Source organism: Orcinus orca, chromosome 3 (genome assembly GCF_937001465.1).
Source record: "Orcinus orca chromosome 3, mOrcOrc1.1, whole genome shotgun sequence".
NCBI lineage: Eukaryota > Metazoa > Chordata > Mammalia > Artiodactyla > Delphinidae > Orcinus > Orcinus orca.
Window position 1 is genome coordinate 102,669,182 of NC_064561.1, and position 20,161 is coordinate 102,689,342.

The 20,161-nt window shown below is 34.8% G+C and overlaps 1 protein-coding gene across 1 annotated transcript in view; it reads left to right on the forward strand.

Annotated features, from left to right (window-relative positions):
* The window catches only part of SLCO4C1 (solute carrier organic anion transporter family member 4C1), a 62,426-nt gene that overhangs the window by 28,049 nt on the left and 14,216 nt on the right, over positions 1-20,161 (forward strand). Inside the window, exons 3-8 of the mRNA XM_004281314.4 lie at positions 6,181-6,363; positions 12,197-12,293; positions 13,742-13,863; positions 15,033-15,145; positions 17,190-17,334; positions 17,749-17,944. Of these exons, the coding sequence (XP_004281362.1) occupies positions 6,181-6,363; positions 12,197-12,293; positions 13,742-13,863; positions 15,033-15,145; positions 17,190-17,334; positions 17,749-17,944 (856 nt within the window). The remainder of the gene's footprint in view (positions 1-6,180; positions 6,364-12,196; positions 12,294-13,741; positions 13,864-15,032; positions 15,146-17,189; positions 17,335-17,748; positions 17,945-20,161) is intronic.

The window sequence follows — 20,161 nt, forward strand, 5'->3', positions numbered from 1 at the left end:
TTTTCGGTTGGCTCCTGTGTACCTTTGACATACCTCCATCATTGCAGATATTTTTGTTTGTTTTCCTTATTTTCTTGCACTCTGAGGTGCTGCAGGCTCATCCTATATATTTCCTGCTCCAGTCCTAAAATCAGTTATTTCTCCAGTGGGCCCTGGTTTCTTTAATTACGGAATGGGAAATAACTTTATCATCTAGAATACAGTGATTATATATAGTTACTTTTGCCTTTAGTCTTGCAGACTCCACTCATTCCAAAGTTACTTAGGTCAGCACCCTTACCCCCACTCTCCTTAGTGAGGTTGTTTCATATATTTGTATTACAGTTAGATCCTTTTGTCACATTCTGCCTTTCCTCCTGGAAACTTTTGGCCTCAAATGATTTTTAAAAGTTTGTGTAGAGTTCACTCTTTGTACTATAAAGTTCAATGTATTTTGGCAAATACTAGTCAAATATATGACTAGTGTCGTATATCCACAATCAAACCATCATATAGAAGAGTTTCACTACCCTAAAAAAAATCCTGTGGTGGTTCATCTGTTCAACCCTCCGTCCCCTCTTCCCTTGGCAACTATTTCTATGGTTTTACTTTTCCAGATTGTCATATATTTGGAATTATGAAGTATGTGTCCTTTGTGGACTGGATTCTTTCACTTAGCAATAAACATTTAAGATACATCCATGCCTTTCTGTGGCTTGACATCTCATTATCAATTTTTATCAATTCTAGAAAAAGTAAAAGAAGGAAATTATTCAGAAGTAATGCAGAGAGAGTAATATATTGGATACAGTAGTTTTAATAAGTAGATCTTAGGCCTTGTTTATTTGGGAAAAATGATAAAATTAGATCTGTTAACTGTTACAGCCTTTCATGTAGTACTGTAAAATGGGATATAGCCGGGCTAAAATATTGATACCCACAAACCTTAGACAGCTGAAGTACTTAAAACAGATCTGTGGAGAGGGACTGCAAAGATCAGTGACATGAAACTGATTATCCAGAAATAAACCCATACATAGGAAATGTAACAAAATATGTACTCTTTGGTTAATCCAACACAATGCTATAATCCCTGTCTTTTCCCACTAAAATATATTACATATGAATTAAAAAATAAAGTAGTAAAAATGCTAGGATAAAACCCAACATAAATAACTTTATATGTAATCATGGAGAAAGGGAAGACTTTTATAAGTCAGATATCAAACTCAGAAGCTCTGAAGTAAATTTGAGAAGTTAGTTCACAGAAAAACATGCAGGTGGCCAATAAACATACAGAAAAATGCTTAAGTTCACTGAAGATTTTTTCAAAAGTGTTGCTGCATTGCTAATGGGAATGCATATATTTATAACTCTTTGTTATGGCAACTTGGCAAATCAAATATAAATATTTATACACGTTGACCCGGCAGTTCCACTTTTTGGAACCTGTCGTACAATAGGCTTGCACAAATATGCCAAGATAAATTTTAAAAATATTCATCACAACAATGTTTTGACCTGAATGTATGTATAATATAATATTAATAATATATGTTATATTATTATTAAATAGAAGTTGGGAGGGAGATGCAAGAGGGAGGGGATATGGGGATATATGTATGCATATAGCTGATTCACTTTGTTATACAGCAGAAACTAACACAACACTGTAAAACAATTATACTCCAATAAAGATGTTAAAAAGAAAGCATACAAGCAAACTTAAAAAAAAAATAGAAGTTGTGGACTTGGTAAATAAATCACATTTATGCTGTGGAATATTATAACAGTGCCAACAAAGAAATTTAAATACAGCTTTAAGTTCCAACATCAAGGATTTCTAGGACATAAGAAGTGAAAACTGGAAGTTGTTGAAAATAAGGATAGTATGTTTCGTATGATCATACATATGTAAAAATGTAAATGGATATAAAACATGTGAATGTGTGAGAAAATGTCTGAAAAATGATCAAAGGAACTGTTAACAGGGGTTATTGCCTTCATCTAAGTGACATGGGAGAGCATAAATAGAGGCAGGCAGAGGTAAGGGAGAGCTTGGATTTTTTCTTGGTATTCTTCTGTTTTATTTAAAATTTATTTAAACAAGCAGGTTGAAAACCATTGATTACTTCCTCTGGGAGAAACAAAAAAACACCAAAACCCCACAGAATACTCTTATAATCAAAAAGTCTACCAGATTACTACAGAAAGATATTTTCCTAAAGGCAATTTACCTATTATAAAAAGGAAATAGGAGAAAATAGTAAACCAATAATGCATGTATGTATGTTCAGTTTTGCAAAATGAACAATTTGCAAATAACAAAGCAAATAATAAGAGATTGTTAGTCTAATCTACTACCTCCAGGAAAGTGAATATTGAAACCAAGAATTATAATTCAAATGTTTGACATGACCAGGGAAATATCACAGATAATGCAGACCTAGCCCAGTTATAAATATAAATAAATTATCTGCCAAAATATCCATCAACCTCTTATAACATGAATATATACAGTATTATAGAGTATATTTTAAATACAAAATTTAAAATATATATTTTTATGCATAGAATTTGCATCTGAAAATTTGATGACAGTGAACCAGTTAAAGAATATTCAGGATTGGTGCTTTAGGGGCCTATGTCTCATCAATCAGGAAATAATAAATCTTGATCTGATATCAAGGAAATGAAAATAGAATTAGCTGAGGCCATTGTTAAAATGAAAATTCCTGGATACTACACCAGATTCGAAGGGAAAGGGTTGGAAATATATTTTTAACAAATCTCTTAGTTCATTAATATTATATGATGAGTTTAGGAAATATGGATTTACTTTAATACCCAGGCTTTGAATGTGATTTTTTTTTTTCTTGCGGTACACGGGCCTCTCACTATTGTGCCCTCTCCTGTTGTGGAGCACAGGCTCCGGACGCGCAGGCTCAGCAGCCATGGCTCACAGGCCTAGCCGCTCCGCGGCATGTGGGATCTTCGCTGACCGGGGCACAAACCTGTGTCCCCTGCATTGGCAGGTGGACTCTCAACCACTGCGCCACCAGGGAAGCCACTGAATGTGATTTTTTAAAAAGATTTTAATCAAATCCTAAAGATAACTATTTCTCAGGTATCTAAATTGGAAAGGAAGAGGTAAAATTATCATTATATGCAGATGACATGATATGATATATAGAAAACCCTAAAGACTCCACACAAAAACCACTAGAACTGGTAAAAGAATTCAGCAAGGTAGCAGGATACAAGTTTAACATACAGAAATCTGTTGCATTTCTTTACACTAACAATAAAATATCAGAAAGGGAAAGTAAAAAGACAATCCCTTTTAAAATTGCATTAAAAATATATAATACTTAGGAATAAACCTAACAAAGGAGGTGAAAGACTTATATGCTGAGAACTATGAAACATTGATAAAGAAAACTGAAGATAATTTAAAGAAATGGAAAGATATCCCATGCTCTTGGACTGGAAGAATTAATATTGTTAAAGTGGCCATATTACACAAAGCAGTCTATAGATTTAATGCAATCCCTATCAAATTACCCATGACATTTTTCACAGAACTAGAACAAATAATACTAAAATTTATACAGAACCATGAAAGACCCAGAATTGTCAAAGCAATTCTGAGGAAAAAGAACAAAGCTGGAGGCATAACCCTCGCAGACTTCAGACAATACTACAAAGCTACAGTAATGAAAACAGTGTTGTATTGGCACAAAAACAGACATGGATCAGTGGAACAGAAAGGAGACCCCAGGAAAAAACCCACACACCTAAAGTCAATTAATCTTTGACAAAGGAGGCAAGAATATACAATGGGAAAAAGACAGTCTCTTTGGCAAGTGGTGTTGGGAAAGCTGGACAGCCACATATAAATAAATGAAGTTAGAACACTCCCTCACACCATACACAAAAATAAACTCAGAATGGCTTAAAGACTTAAATACGAAACATGACACCATAAAACTCCTAGAAGAGAACATAGACAAAACATTCCCTAACATAAATTGTTGCAATGTTTTCTTAGGTCAGTCTCCCAAGGCAACAGAAATAAAAGCAGAAATAAACAAATGGGACCTAATCAAACGTATAAGCTTTTGCACAGCAAAGGGAACCGTAAACAAGACGAAAAGACAACCTACAGACTGGGAGAAAATATTTGCAAATGATGTGACCAACAAGGGCTTAATTTCCAAAATATATGAACAGCTCATACAACTCAATAACAAAAAAAACAACCCAATCAGAAAATGGGCAGAAGACCTAAATACACATTTCTCCAAAGAAGACATACACATGGCCAATAGGTTTATGAAAAGATGCTCAATATCACTAATTATTAGAGAAATGCAAATCAAAACTACAATGAGGTATCACCTCACACTGGTTAAAATGGCCATCATTAAAAAATCTACAAATATCAAGTGCTGGAGAGGGTGTGGTGAAAAGGGAACCCTCTTACACTGTTGGTGGGAATGTAAATTGGTGCAGCCACTGTGGAAACAGTATGAAGTTTCCTTAAAAAACTAAAAACAGAGTTGCCACATGATCTAGCAGTCCCATTCATGGGCATATATTCAGAGAAAACTCTAATTTGAAAAGATACATGTACCCCAGTGTTAATAGCAGCACCATTTACAATAGCCAAGACGTGGAAGCAACATAAATGTACATTGATGGATGAATGGATAAAGAAGACTCAATACATAAAATGGAATACTACTCAGCCATAAAAAATAATGAAATACTGCCATTTGCAGTAACATGGATGGACCTAGAGATTACCATAGTAAGTGCAGTAAGCCAGAGAGAGAAAGATGAGTACCGTATGATATCATTTATATGTGGAATCTAAAATACAATACAAATGAACTTATTTATAAAACAGAAACAGACTCACAGACATAGAAAACAAACCTAGGGTTACCCCCCTTAGGGAAAGCGGGTGGGGGAGAGATAAATTAAGAGTTTGGGATTAGCAGATACAATCTATATAAAAATAGATAAACAAAAAGGTCCTACTGTATAGCACAGGGAGCTAAATACATTCAATATCCTGTAATAAACCATAATGGAAAAGAATATGAAAAAGAATATATATATATATATATATGTGTATAACTGAGTCACTTTGCTAAACACCAGAAACTAACACAACATTGTAAATCTACTTCAATAAAAGGAAAAAAAGAAAAAAATAGATAACAATTTTTCCTTTTAAAATATTCAAAAAAACATCCTATGGACCCAAACATTGCTTCAAAATATAAATGTAATAAAATAGTTTGACCTGTAAAAAAGAAGGACATAACTTCTAAATATTACTGCTTTGTAGTGAATATTTTAAAAAATTAATTAATTTTTGTCTGCGTTGGGTCTTTGTTGCTGTGCGCGGGCTTTCTCTAGTTGCAGCGAGCGTTGGCTATTCTTGGTTGCGGTGCACAGGCTTCTCATTGCAGTGGCTTCTCTTGTTGCAGATCATGGGCTCTAGGCTCACGGGCTTCAGTAGTTATGGCACGTGGGCTCAGTAATTGTGGCTCACGGGCTCTAGAGTGCAGGCTCAGTAGTTGTGGTGCACGGGCTTTGTTGCTCAGCGGCATGTGGGAGCTTCCCAGATCAGGGCTCGAACCTGTGTCCCCTGCATTGGCAGGCAGATTCTTAACCACTGTGCCACCATGGGAGTCTCATGTAGTGAATATTGAGAATTACTGTTTTGGCCAAAATATCCTATAGTCTAAGTACACTTTTCAAATGTGTTTAAGATGCTGATTGATAAAATCAATATAGTGGTAACGAAAAAAAATCTTTTTAAAGAAAAAATCAATACGGTGGTCATACTGTATTTATGACTTGTAAAAATATCAAGTGTAGTGTTTTTTTTCCCTTCAATTTGAAAACTGTCCTTCCCTGGCACCACTTAATTCACTTGTGTTTACACAATTTGTTAATTTTGGTTCTTAAGTAATGTTTCTCAGTTTTGTTCTGTATTTTCTAAATTTTGATGTAATGTTTCATAAATTTTTTTTAATAATGTATGTATTTTTAAATATTTTAAGTATAATCAAAGTGAAGTGATTGGAAGAAATAAGGAAGGTTATGTTAGGCAAGTATAATTTGTAAGATGTTTAAATTATTAGCTAAAATTTTGATAAATTCACAATTTTTTTTCCCCTAAAGATACATGCTTAACAGCAAAGAATAAAACCACCTGTACTGCTTCAAGTTCTTCACTTTTCTACTACTTGTATGTCTTTATTTTGGGGCAACTATTGCTGGGAACAGGAGGAACTCCTCTTTATACCCTAGGAACAGCCTTTATTGATGATTCTGTGCCCACCCACAAATCTTCTCTCTATATAGGTAAGTTTGCTCTGTAATGTTAATGTCTCGGTGTCATTTTATCTTATTGCTTGTTTAATTTATAAGTAAAACATAACATACACTTATTAAGAAGTTATGATTTCATAGGTATTTACATTTGGTAAATGCAATATTACTTTTTTTGTTTATATGCTGATGTATCATGTCCTTTAGTTGAATACGGTTATGATTTTTATTGACATCCTGCTTTGTTTCCTGTGGGGGGCATGCCAGCCTTCCTGGAAGTGCCATCCAAGCAGTAGGCTGTCTAGATTGCTGGAATGTACCCCAGGCTAATTTACACAGGTGTGGGGATAGAGCTCTGCTGTTCTACTGACTTACTTCATCCTACGTGGACTTGACTAGAGTCAACAAAAGAAACCACACAATGGTACTCAGAAACTCCTGTGGAGTTCTCTATTTCAGATTAATGCCTTTTATGTATGACTCAATTTTTTCCTTTGTGAACTAATACTTAGCAGTACAAGTTTCTCTTAAATTCCATCCCTGAAGTTCCTGGAAGGTAGAGTTAACTAGACCATGCATGGCCCTACATCCAAATTAATGTGTAATTTATTTGCACATGAATTTTCACTTTATCAGTCTATTATTCTAATGTAGGGGACTTAGTCCATTTGGACTACTATAACAGAATACCATAGACTATTTGGCTTCCAAGCAAGAGAAATTTATTTGTCACAATCCTGGAGGCTGAGAAATACAAGATCAGGGTGCCCATAGATTTAGTATCTGGTAAGGGCCCATTTCTTGGTTCATAGACAGCTGACTTTTAGCCATGGCAGAAGGGACAAGGGAGCTCTCTGGGGCCTTCTTTTAAGGGCACACTAGTCCCTTTTTGAGGGCTCCACTCTTATGACCTAATCACTTCCCAAAGGCCCCACCTCCGAATACAATTGCATTGGGAATTAGGTTTCAACATATGAATTTTGGGGTGACACAAACTCTTAGTCTATAACAAAGACCTATTGCCATAGTCACTGGAAGCCAAGTGTGTTCAATGCAGCCCTGATAGAGGGTACTAATCTCTTAGGCTCATCTTTAATATGGAAAGCACTACACTTCTACTGTTTTCTCTACTTGCTTTGCTTTGGTCTCTCCACAAGATCTGATGCTCTCATTACACATTCTGGCTGATCTGTACAACTTCTCCATTTACTAATTTAACAGTGCTTTTATTTCAATTAGCTACTAGTGATGCTTTTCACTCTTCCAGTTCACAGATTTTCTTTCTGAGGTCCTCTTCTAATCAGTACTTCTCATAAAACAACTTCAATCTTTATATTTTAGTAACACACAAAATACGAAGTTATTCAAAAATTATTTAAGCATGCGAAGGTGGGGTGAAGGCCCACGAGACCATCCCAGATTTGAAGTTCTCTAGGACTTGACAGTTCTCAGGGCTATGATTTATCACAGCAGAAAGATACAAAGCAAAATCAGCAGAGGGAAAAGGTACATGAGGTGAAGTAGAGACAACCAGCTGCAAGCTTTCAAGAGTCCACTCCCTCCTCATGGAGCCCCCTACAGATTGAAATTAATTCCTCCAGCCAGGAGTTGTGACAACATGTATGAAATGTTTTCTACCAGCTAAGTTCATTAGAGATTCAACGCCCAAGGATTTTATTGGTAGTTGATCATGTAGGAACCCTCTGCCTTGCACATAGAAAATTTCTAGACTCTCAGAAGGAATACAAGTGTTCAACAAAACCGCATTGTTTATATGAACAGTTTGAGCACAATGAGCCACCTTTATTAGTTAGGGAACTGTGGCATCCCTCTGGACATTTAAGATCCCAGGTGCCAGACAAAAGCCAAACTTGCAAGCAGGTCTTTCTAAAGATAGCAGCCACAAGGCCTGCTACCTTATCTTTTTCTTCTACTGTAGGAATTCATTGAATGGTAATTTTTGAGAGTAAAGGAAAAAAACAAAAAGTAACAAAACTGGGAAACTCATTTTAATTTTTTTCAATTTCAGTTAACTGATACTTTTCATTGGGTAATTAGGTTTTGTTGATTGAAATCCTTTCGTATGCTTTTTATATTTGTATACATTTCCCCATTTCCAAAATCTTCCTCCCTTCTTTATTTCTTTTAAAATAGTATATATTACTGGTAGCATGCCTTCCTCTATGTGAAACAATTTTATGTAACAAGGCAAAAATGGGCAAAATGAAAACAGTCAAAATTTGCTACCTATTAGAATGAAGGAAAAAAGTGGTTACATAGCATCTCTAGCCTCACAACCTTTTCCTCTTTAAATGCTTTTTTGGGGTTTACAATTTTTGTCCTTTAATTGAACTTTTAAATTCATTTAATGTTATTTTGTGTTCAAATCTTTCATCTTAATATGTGCTTCCTATCTGCTCTACACTCTTATTTCTTGCCCTTTTTTTCTTTCTTTTTGATAATTTAATATTTATTATTTCATTTCTCCCCCCCATTAACTTCCTAGGTATATGCTCTTTTACTGTTCATCTGCTAATTACCTTATATGCAAACTTGATTTTATGAAATTCTAATGTTAATTGATACTTTTACCACATTCCTAATCATCACATGGGTCTTAAAACCCTTTAAATTTATTCCTTTCCCAACATTTATTCAATTATTTCTGTGTACTGTAATCCCTTCTATATTTAAATTCCTGAAATAAGTATTATTGTTTTATTTAAAAATATTGATCCACTTTTATAAACATGTTTACCTTTTTTTATTGCTCTTCTTTACTTTGCTACTCTGAGTTTCAGTCTGGGATCATTTTCCTTTAACATGAAGAACAGTCTTGAGTTAATTTATTGAAACAGTCTGCTTGTGATGAATTCTCTTAGTTTTTCATCTAGTTTTCACTGGGAATAGATAATGAGTTGGCCATTAATTTTCTTTCAGTACTTTAAAAGTGCTATTCTACTGTATTCACTTCCACTGTTTCTTATGTATGTTTACCATTTTTAAGATTCTTTTCTGGTATTTGATTTTCATTTGTTTTATTTACTATGAGTGTATAGGTGAAAGATTACATTTATTTCATCTGTTTTGAACTTATATGACTTCATGAATATATTGCTTGATACTTTTCATTGGTTTTGGAATATTTCCTATGATTATTAATATAACTTCTGCCCTATTGTCTCCTCTCCTGGGACTCCAGTTACTCCAATTACATGTATGGTAGGCCTTTGTGGGTTTTTTTTTTTTTAATGTATTCTTTCTCCTTTACTGTCTTTTCTGTATTTTCTATCCTGTATTTTTTCTGTGCTTGTTGATAAATATTTACTGATTTAATAATATATTTTCCAGTTTAGTAATACTCAGTTCAGTTCTAAGTAATCTGCTGTGGATCCATTTCATTTTTATTGTGACAAATGCATTTTATAGTTCTAGAATTTTTTTTCAGAATCACTCTGTGTGTCTTTTAATAACTTTCCCACCTCTGTCGTACATGGGAACACTACAGTCTGGGATGCCCTTTATCTAATTTCAGGGACTGAGTAAGTGCTAAACTGCACTTACTCTGTGAGCCAGTCTACTTCTAACTCATCCTTGCTTTTAGAGTATAGCCTCGTAGGTGCCAACTTAAAATGTAGGACAGGGAAAGTTTATAAGCTCTACTCCCTAAACTGCAACTTTTTTTTCCCTACTTCCTAGAGACTAGCAAAAGACAGTTTACCCTCCCAGTGCCTCTTATAGAATTAGCCAACATACCCAGGAAAAAAAATCAGTCCCAATTTTTGTTAAATCTCTCTCTTCTTAAGAATCTTAACACAGTGGTCCTTCACTATTTTTATCTGCTTTATATTTAAAAATAATTTTTACAGTTTTTAAAAGTTTTTCTTAGTGGGCAATTTGGTTGGAAATGCTAGTCTACCACAGTCCATCCACCATTACCAGAATTTTTAATTTTGGGGTCATAGCAAATTCACCTTTCATCAATTGAAAACTTTAAATTCTTTGCTTTCTTGATATATTTCTTTTATGAACATATTTGTGAACATATGCAAAGCATTCTTTATTGTTAACCAAGGAGTAATTGCTGAGGACTGAGAAAGCAGGTGATATAGATAGTGCTATTCAGTGTGAATTACATAGATCCATGCCAACATGAAGAAAGTCAAAAAATGAAAATAAACTTTTAGAAACTTTTATAGCAATTTTTAAAAATAGATCTATCTATTTATTTATTTAGGCTGTGTTGGGTCTTCGTTGCTGCTCGTGGGCTTTCTCTAGTTGCGGCAAGTGGGGGCCACGCCTCATTGTGGTGCACAGGCTTCTCATTGTGGTGGCCTCCCTTGTTGCAGAGCATGGGCTCTAGGCACACAGGCTTCAGTAGTTGTGGCCCGCAGGCTCTAGAGCGCAAGCTCAGCAGTTGTGGCGCACGGGCCCGGTTGCTCCACAGCATGTGGGATCTTCCCGGCCCAGGGCCTGAACACGTGTCCCCTGCACTGGCAGGCAGATTCTTAACCACTGTGCCACCAGGGAAGCCCTATAGCAATTTTATACTTCCACAAGACTTATAAGGTATTCTTACAAATGTATCAGTCTAAACCCTTTTGGAAATAATTTATAAAAGGATCTGTCACCAAAGATAATTTGGGAATCATTGATTTCCAGATTTCCAGCATTTTTAATCATGTACTTTTAGCTATAAAATTTTTTGAGCATGAGTCATATATATATATATATATATATATATATATATATATACTTATTTATAAATTATATACTTAAAATTTTCTACCAATACATTTTTTACATTCAAAAATACAGTTATGGGCTTCCCTGGTGGCGCAGTGGTTGAGAGTCCGCCTGCCAATGCAGGGGACACGGGTTCGTGCCCTGGTCCAGGAGGATCCCACATGCCGCGGAGCGGCTGGGCCTGTGAGCCATGGCTGCTGAGCCTGCGCGTCCGGAGCCTGTGCTCCGCAACGGGAGAGGCCGCAACGGGAGAGGCCACAACAGTGAGAGGCCCGTGTACCACAAAAAAAAAAAAAAAAAAAAAAAAAAAAATATATATATATATATATATAGTTATAGTTATAATATAGAGTAGTTGATAGATAAATAAAAGTTCTTATATGTTTTCAGATCATCTTGAATGACCTCTACTTTGGAGCCTTGATCTAGTACATAAGTCATTTTTACCATTGATGTATGCTTCACTTTGTGTATGGTATATTCCTTTTCTTTTGTGTATGAGAACGAGAATCTCAGTAATTAATAAAAAAATTCAGAAGGTGGTAGTATATGAAGATACTGATGTATGCATAATTTTTTAACAAAAAGTAAAAAGTTATATATGGCAAAGTTTTAAATATCAGAGAAATAAGGTCAGTTTAATTCTGTTGCAAGTTAAAATGGGAGATTCACTAAGAGAAGGAGTTTAATGGTTTACTTTTAAGAAACAGACTAATGAACCAGATCCAGGTTTAAATCAGCTGCCATAGAATGCTTTTGGAATGTGTATAGAATATAAAAGCCTTCTCATTTCACTTTGTTTTCTTCCGTAAGAATTGTAGCCAGTAATTACTATCACTGTTCACAAAGGGTAATAGTAGATGAACTACCCCTGCTGTGAGTTAACATGATATAACTTCCATAAATTTATAATTATTGGATTTGTTGCCATCACTATTGTAGTCTAAAAAATTTGACATTGAATTATGTATTTTAAGCTCCTTGACAAATATGTGTAATTTTCATATAATTCTAATCATTTTGTTTTTCTATAGTAAAATGTTTCTCTTTCTTCACTTGTCAGACATTCAAAGCAAAGTTCCACAGATGACCATGTTCATTGTCTTTGTTCTTTTTCTAGGAATTGGCTATTCCATGTCAATTTTAGGCCCTGCTCTTGGCTATGTGTTGGGAGGACAGTTGCTAACCGTGTACATTGATGCTGATTTGGGACAAAGGCAAGGCAATATCTATTTTTCTTTTATTTAGATTTATATTATTTGAATCACGTTAGTACCATAGACGGAATATTTTTATAATATTTCTTCAGAATATCATGAGGGATTTTTCAGGAAACAAAACTGAATACACACAATTTTTATGTACTATTTTGGCTGCATTGCTTCACGAATTAATGCCACACCATCTCTTGGTATAGAGTATTTATTTACAAATAAGGATGCTTAATAGTTAGATGGTGAAAATTTTCAAAATACATAACCAGTACCCTGTACATTGTTCAAAAATAATAGTTTAATTAAAATTAGTTGTGCTTTCAGTAGATTTAGCTGTAGGTAGATAGCCTGAAGAGTCTCGAGAGTTTATAGTGGCCTTTGCTGAGGCCATATTTTCTCATTTTACTGTAACTTCACAGTCCTTTGCATGACTGTGAGCAATGAATAAGAAAATGTGGTCACAGTATGTGATTTGTTAGTCCCAGGTTAATCTTTTAGAGACTAGGTTAATCTGTTTTTGTTCCCCCCCCCCCGCCTCCCCCCGGTACGTGGGCCTCTCACTGTTGTGGCCTCTCCCATTGCAGAGCACAGGCTCCGGGCGCCCAGGCCCAGCGGCCATGGCTCAGGGGCCCAGCCGCTCTGCGGCATGTGGGATCTTCCTGGACCGGGGCACTAACCCATGTCCCCTGCATCGGCAGGCGGACTCTCAACCGCTGCGCCACCGGGGAAGCCCTAGGTTAATCTTTTAGAGACTATAGGTTAATAAAAAATTTCAGAAGGTGGTACAATACAAAGATACTGATGTTTGTAGCCCTAGGTTAATCTTTTCCAGACTGTATAAAAAGGTGTACAGAGTAAGCCCTTGAGCAGAAAGCTGGGTTTTAATTTCAGTGGAGTGAAATGAGTTGTAGAAATGATGTGTTTTGAGGAAGAGCCTGTTGATATAAAAATATGACAACCATTATAACAAACTGTTAATATATTATCACTTTAAGAAGAATTTTACATTCAAATGAATGCCACAATTGGGGCATAGTGTATGGGCGTTTAACAAAAATCAGTGATTCGCTGTGAGATGTATTTAGTATTCTATATATATACTATATATTATAATATTCAGAGAAGAAAAATGTAGCCAAAGTTAGATAAAGAATGTTCAGAAATTCCATGCATGCTTTCGAATAGTCAACATACATATATTTACTATTAAATATTTAAAACTTCTGTGTTGTATTTGCCATGTGGAATACTTTGTAAATCATTATTCTTAGAGCTCTTATTTATGCCTGCTATCCATTGTGATTCTTCAAAATGGCTCCACTAGAAATTTTGGATAATATAATAATATTTCTCTATATATGCATTTGAATGATAAATTATATAATTATCGTGACTGAGTTTTAATTAACAAGGTAGAGTTGACTTTTACCTCCTGTTTTTCTGTCATATAGCATTGATATCACTGAGGATGATCCACGATGGCTGGGGGCATGGTGGATTGGATTTCTCATGTCTTGGCTCTTTGCCTGGTCTTTGATAATACCTTTTTCTTGCTTTCCAAAACACTTACCAGGTAAAAATATTTTCTTTAAAATCAGGGAGTTTTATTCCAATTCTAGGCCAAGTGTTGCTTTCTACATTATTACTAAGAACCCTAGAAAATTCACTATTTTTTTTAATAGAATCTCAGTTGTCTGCCTATGCAAACTTTTGAATATCTGTCTTTATTTTAGGAAATATTGGGTAACAATCTTAATATTCATGGTTTTTCTTTATTCTCATTTAATACCCAATAAAACTGTACATATTCACCTCTTTATTAAATTTATATCTTATGTGTTATCTGGAATCTTGCTTTATGTTTATGTGAGATATAATATCTTTTAAACTATTAGTTTGTATTCAGTTAGTAACTTCAAGAGCCAATCGACTTTAAATTATTGATGTTAATTATTTGTTAATGATAGTACAAGTACTTTTTTTTCAATTGTCACCAAAGTCATGCTTTTGTATACTTTTTTTTTTTTTTTTTGCGGTATGTGGGCCTCTCACTGTTGTGGCCTCTCCCGTTGCGGAGCACAGGCTCCAGACGTGCAGGCTCAGTGGCCATGGCTCACGGGCCCAGCCGCTCCGCGGCATGTGGGATCTTCCCGGACTGGGGCACGAACCCGTGTCCTCTGCATCGGCAGGCAGACACTTAACCACTGCGCCACCAGGGAAGCCCTTGTATACTTATTTTCACCAAATTTCAATACTAAAAATCTGTCCTAAAAGAAAAGATTAATAGAAAAGAATATCTATTCCTTTGTCTGTGAGATTTTGTTTCTTTATAATCATGTGGTTCATATACATATCTATAGAAGTATTTTTCTCCAGGCTGAAGGCATTTAGTTGTTTCTGTTATATGTAACAGAATAGATGTAACAGGATAGATGATTAACTTCTGGAAATGGGCAGAAGAAAAGTAGGCAGAGTAGAAGTAGATGGACTCATTGATTTCTTTCTACCTTGGGCCATCCAACTTATGAGTCTATGTATTGACTGTTTTCTCAGATTTATTCACGGTACTATTATTAAAAATTAGACATGATAATAGGTAGTAAATATTATTTCATCTAAAAAACATGTTAGAATTAGAGTAGAAGAGAAAAGCTTTAAACATTCTTTGTTTAATGCATAAAGGATGAGAAAGAATCATTAGAAAGCAAGAAGATAGAGTGGGTAAATTTACTATATTTTTAGGTACAGCAGAAATTCAAGATGGAAAAACTTCCCAGATTCATCAGAGTAATTCTTTACAACATACAGATGGGAATTTTGGACAAAGTTTTAAAGATTTTCCAGCTGCTCTAAAGGTAAAATAACACTGTACACACACACACACACACACACACACACACACACACAAACTATACACGCATACATATGTAGATATATGTATATATTACAAATATATGTAAACAGTATATCCATACACACAAATATTATCATAATGCACTCTTGCTGGCTTATTTACTATAGTTCTAGCTCTTATAAAAACCTCTTCAGATTTAATTGTATTGTGCTTTGAGTAAATGAAAACTATTCCAGAGTAGATCGGTTGGAAGAACATGAGTTATCTTATTGGCAATATCAATATTCAGTGGTTCCGCGTTAGCATGTAGTCCATTATCCCATGCCATTTCCCTTGTGTAATGGATGGATCAATTATCATTGAACTGTAAATGTTTTTGAGAATGCCAAACCAATATTTTTCCCTTGTGAAAGAAGTGGCAGTTAGTGGTTACTTGTTTTGAATTTGAGGTTAAAGAAACAAAGGTGTTATGGTCTGTTTTATTGAACTCGGCAGAGAAGTATTCTTTCTATTTAGCATCATAAAAGTTTTGTACATAAGGGAATTTATAATTTTACCTTTTCAAGATTTGAACTTATTTACTTTTCATTATTTTTTTCCCTCCTCAAATGAAAGCCTTAACATGTTTTTACTCCAGTCATCCTACTTTTTAACTCTCCTTCCTCCTCTTCCATACAGGCACATTCTTGTGTTTTGCTGAGATTGTTTATAATTTTTAATTCTAATTACTGATATTTTCTTTTATAGTAGTTCTCTTCTATTTCATATATTTCTATTTATTCTATAAATTCTTATATGTATCAAGAGTCATTACTCACCAATGCATTTTTTATCCTTATGTTCTCATGCTTTGAGATTTTGATTCTGATTCAGATCTCTATAGATACAGCATTTTATTGCTGGTTTTTCTCAGATAGGATGCCATCTAAGTATCCTTGAATGTCAGAATGATATTTCTGACTGGATGGATACTTTCAGATCATACTCCTTTAATTCTAGTAGTCTGTAGATGTTGTTTGGCTCTTTTCTAGTTAAATATGTTGCAGTTGAGAAGTTTCAAGTTAATGTGATTCTTAGTTATTTCTATCTGCAAATTTGTAAATTTTTTCATTTCTCTTTGATTTCAGGAAATTCACTAGTTTATTTCTAAATATGTATCATTTTTCATTAATCCTTGCTTGGAGTCCATTATCTTTTTCAATCTGAAAACTTAAATATTTTCTACTCATTATTTTTAAAAATTATTGCATTTCTTCATTCAGGTACTTTTTTTCCTTTTGTCACTATTGTTATTCTTATGTTCGATCATCTGGCTCTGACTTCTAAATCTCTTATCTTGCCTTTTTGTGACTCCTTTGTGTGTGTGTGTTGCTCAGTTTTATTAAATTTTTTTGCATTGAATATTCTAGAACTATACTTTGTGGTTTTTCACTTTATGGTCAAATATTGTGAAATAACTGAATCTCTACACTCCCCTCTGGTAGATTAATAAGGTTCTGAGAACTCCAGCAATATAGACCCTTATTGAAAATTGCTTAACTCTATACCTAAGGTTCTTAACTACTGAGAGCAATACTTGTGGAGCAATACCAAAAGTTTGATACTTAAAGACCACTCTCATCTTTGCTCACAGTCAATTCTTCATTTACTGGACATAGGGATTCAGAACACAATTTAAAAAAATCGAATATGGGGTAGATTTATTGTATGGAGATATATAGTAAGACTGGGGAAGAGAACTTTCCAAGCCCGCTTCTACCTCCTTTCCTGGTCCCTTGCATATGATCAAGGCACATTCACCCTACTGATTAATCATCTGTCAATTTTCTAGGTGCTCCATGTATAAATTTTCTCAACATTGTATGTATAAAACTATTAGTGATCAGTATTTATACTTTTGTGCTAAAGAAAATGCTGAAATTTTACAAATAATTATATTGTGTGTATTTAAAATGTGCTATTTCATCATGGTACCTACCATTCTAATGCTGCATTTTGCAGTATAATCATAGTTATTCATTTGGTGAACTGTATTTTTTCTTTAGAATTTGATGAGGAATACTGTCTTTATGTGTTTAGTTCTATCAACTTGCTCAGAAGCCTTAGTTACTACAGGATTTGCTACATTTTTACCTAAATTTATAGAAAATCAGTTTGGATTGTCTTCCAGCTCTGCAGCTACCCTTGCAGGTAAAACATTTTCTTTGTTCTAGCTTAATCTAATAATCTTACTTTACCACATTAGATATTTATTAAAATAGCATAAAATTTTGGATAGCCCACTCCTTGAAGTTTAAACTTTACACTGATTTTGATAAACGTTTCCAATTTTCTGACATTAGACAATCTATTTTATGAATTTGAGAGATACAAATGCTATATACAGAGGTAAAGCGAATATATATTAATCTTAATATTCAAAACATTAATTTTATTAATCTCTTAATATAACTGTTAACTCATTTACTCATGTTGTTTCTAAATCACATGAGTGCTTTCATATGTTAAAACCATAGTACTACTTGTTTTTGATGTTTTCCAATTGTTGGTATAAATTACTGAGTATACGTGTATGTTTTCTCACTGTGTCTTCTTTCTCATTAGGGACTGTTTTAATTCCGGGAGCTGCTCTTGGTCAGATTTTAGGTGGTATCCTTGTTTCGAAATTCAAAATGACGTGTAAAAACATAATGAAGTTTGCTTTGCTCATGTCTATAACTGCACTTACACTGACTTTTGTATTTGTTTATGCCAACTGTGAAAATGAGCCATTTGCAGGTGTATCTGAATCATATAATGGGTAAATATATTTCAGTGCTTTTTAATATTAATATCAGAGTAATAAACTATGTGTGTATTTCCAAGTATATGCTTTCTTAAATAAAATGATAAGAAATTGGCTTTTTAAAAAAAATTGGAAGGCTGCTTTTCCTATGTAAGAATATGTAGTTTTTACTTTTAGTTTCAATAATTGATATCATATTAACAGTTGGATATTTTTTCAGAAAGAATTTAAGAAACAACTATTCTGTACTGAGTACTGTTCTCGGGGATACAAAGATTAATATTACAGAATCTTTGTCCGTAATGGATTCAACATCCTAGGGAGAATTTCATATTATTCCTATTGATTTAAATTTTAAAACTCCCTATGGTGAAATTCTCCTATTAGATGGATTGAAAATAGGCTAGTAGAGAAATTAAAATGAAGCTAAAACTAGGTGATACTAATCACTGTTGTGTTTACTTTAGAAGTTCATGTTTATTATAGAGAAATAAATAACTTCTTGTTGTTATGACCTGTAAACATATTTCTACCTATAACTGGTTTGACCATTTTATCTTTCCTTGCCTTATTTGTTTTGCTTTGAAATCCTAAGCCACAACAGAGGATCAGGCTGTAGGACATTGCCCAGCAGTGTGTTTTATGGTCCACAGTGCTGCTTTAATTGTTTGAATATATGTGTTTGAGACTGTTGAAGGGGATGGTGCTCCAGGTCAAGGACTCTCTAATTTTGTATTAATATGGCATTCAGATAACCTAAATAAAGGAAAAAGTTTGTTTTGAAAAGTTTGCCAGTAACAATTATCGTGATTTGTAGCTACTGTTCATGTCTGTCATTCTTTTATATTAATGAAAAATGTTCGAAAGCAATGTTTAGTCCAGCTCCATTACATTTGTTCAACAATTCATCAACTGCTTCCTCTGGCAGACTTTTATGGCAAAATTCCTACTCTAAAGGAGTTTCCAGGGTAGCAGGATAGATTGGGAAACAAAACAGTGAATGAACAATGAATTAGGTGGTGAGAGATATAAAAGCCTATGGAATTAAAAAGAGCTTTTCAGTTTCTTTAATTAGATTTAGGAATGGCTTCATGGCATAATAGAGAAATAGGGCTAAAATATCCTCTAAGTATACAAAAAGCTTGAGAGAGAAAGATTTGGGAGAGAGGGAATGGCAAAGGAATATGTTAAGCCAAAGCATAAATGCTAGAAAGTGAAGGTACCAGTTTGAATGGTGCTTAGGTCATGTGTCTGGAAATAGTAGAAAGATACCTGGAAAGGTCGAAAGATAGATAGAGGTAAGTTGTGCAGAAACTGACACCTATAAACTTTACCCAAATGTACCCCAAGGAACCACTTTTTTTGTATGTTCCTTTTAGAAGTACAGAAACTTCTGGATAGTTAAATACTACTCTATCACCTTGATGCAGAGATGATGTGGATGTGAATCCATCTGATATTTTCTACCGTAAGCAAGAGTCACTACCAGATGAGTGGCCTTAGCCTAATCAGAGGGGAAAGCAAGTAAGGTGGTGTCAGTTTGAGGTGCATGTGGGGGCTGGTCATCGAGAGGTATCAAGGTCTGGGACATAGAGACAGAGCTTAATTACATACACATTCTCAGTGGTGAAAAAAACTGAAAGTGAGTATACACACATACACACGCACATTCACACACACGGGATGTGTGTGCGTGTGTGTGTAGATTCTATTAATAAAGAGATAAGGCTTAAAGTCACAGTGGAGGTGTGAAATTGTCAGATCATTCTTTTTTTTTTTTTTTTTTTTTTAGTGGTACGTGGGCCTCTCACTGTTGAGGCCTCTCCTGTTGCAGAGCACAGGCTCCGGACGCGCAGGCCCAGCGGCCATGGCTTATGGGCCCAGCCGCTTCGCGGCATGTGGGATCTTCCCAGACCGGGGCAAGAACCCGTGTGCCCTGCGTCGGCAGGCGGACTCTCAACCACTGCGCCACCAGGGAAGCCCTGTCAGATCATTTTTCTCTGTGGTCCCAGATTCTTAATTTAGCTATGTGCCCTGCATATTAAAATGTCTACATCATGGACAGCTTAGTCATAATAACCTTATGCAAGAAACACGTGTATAAGAAAAAGTACAATGAAAGAACAGACTAAGAAGCTCAAGAGGGCTTCCCTGGTGGCGCAGTGGTTGAGAATCTGCCTGCTAATGCAGGGGGACATGGGTTCGAGCCCTGGTCTGGGAAGATCCCACATG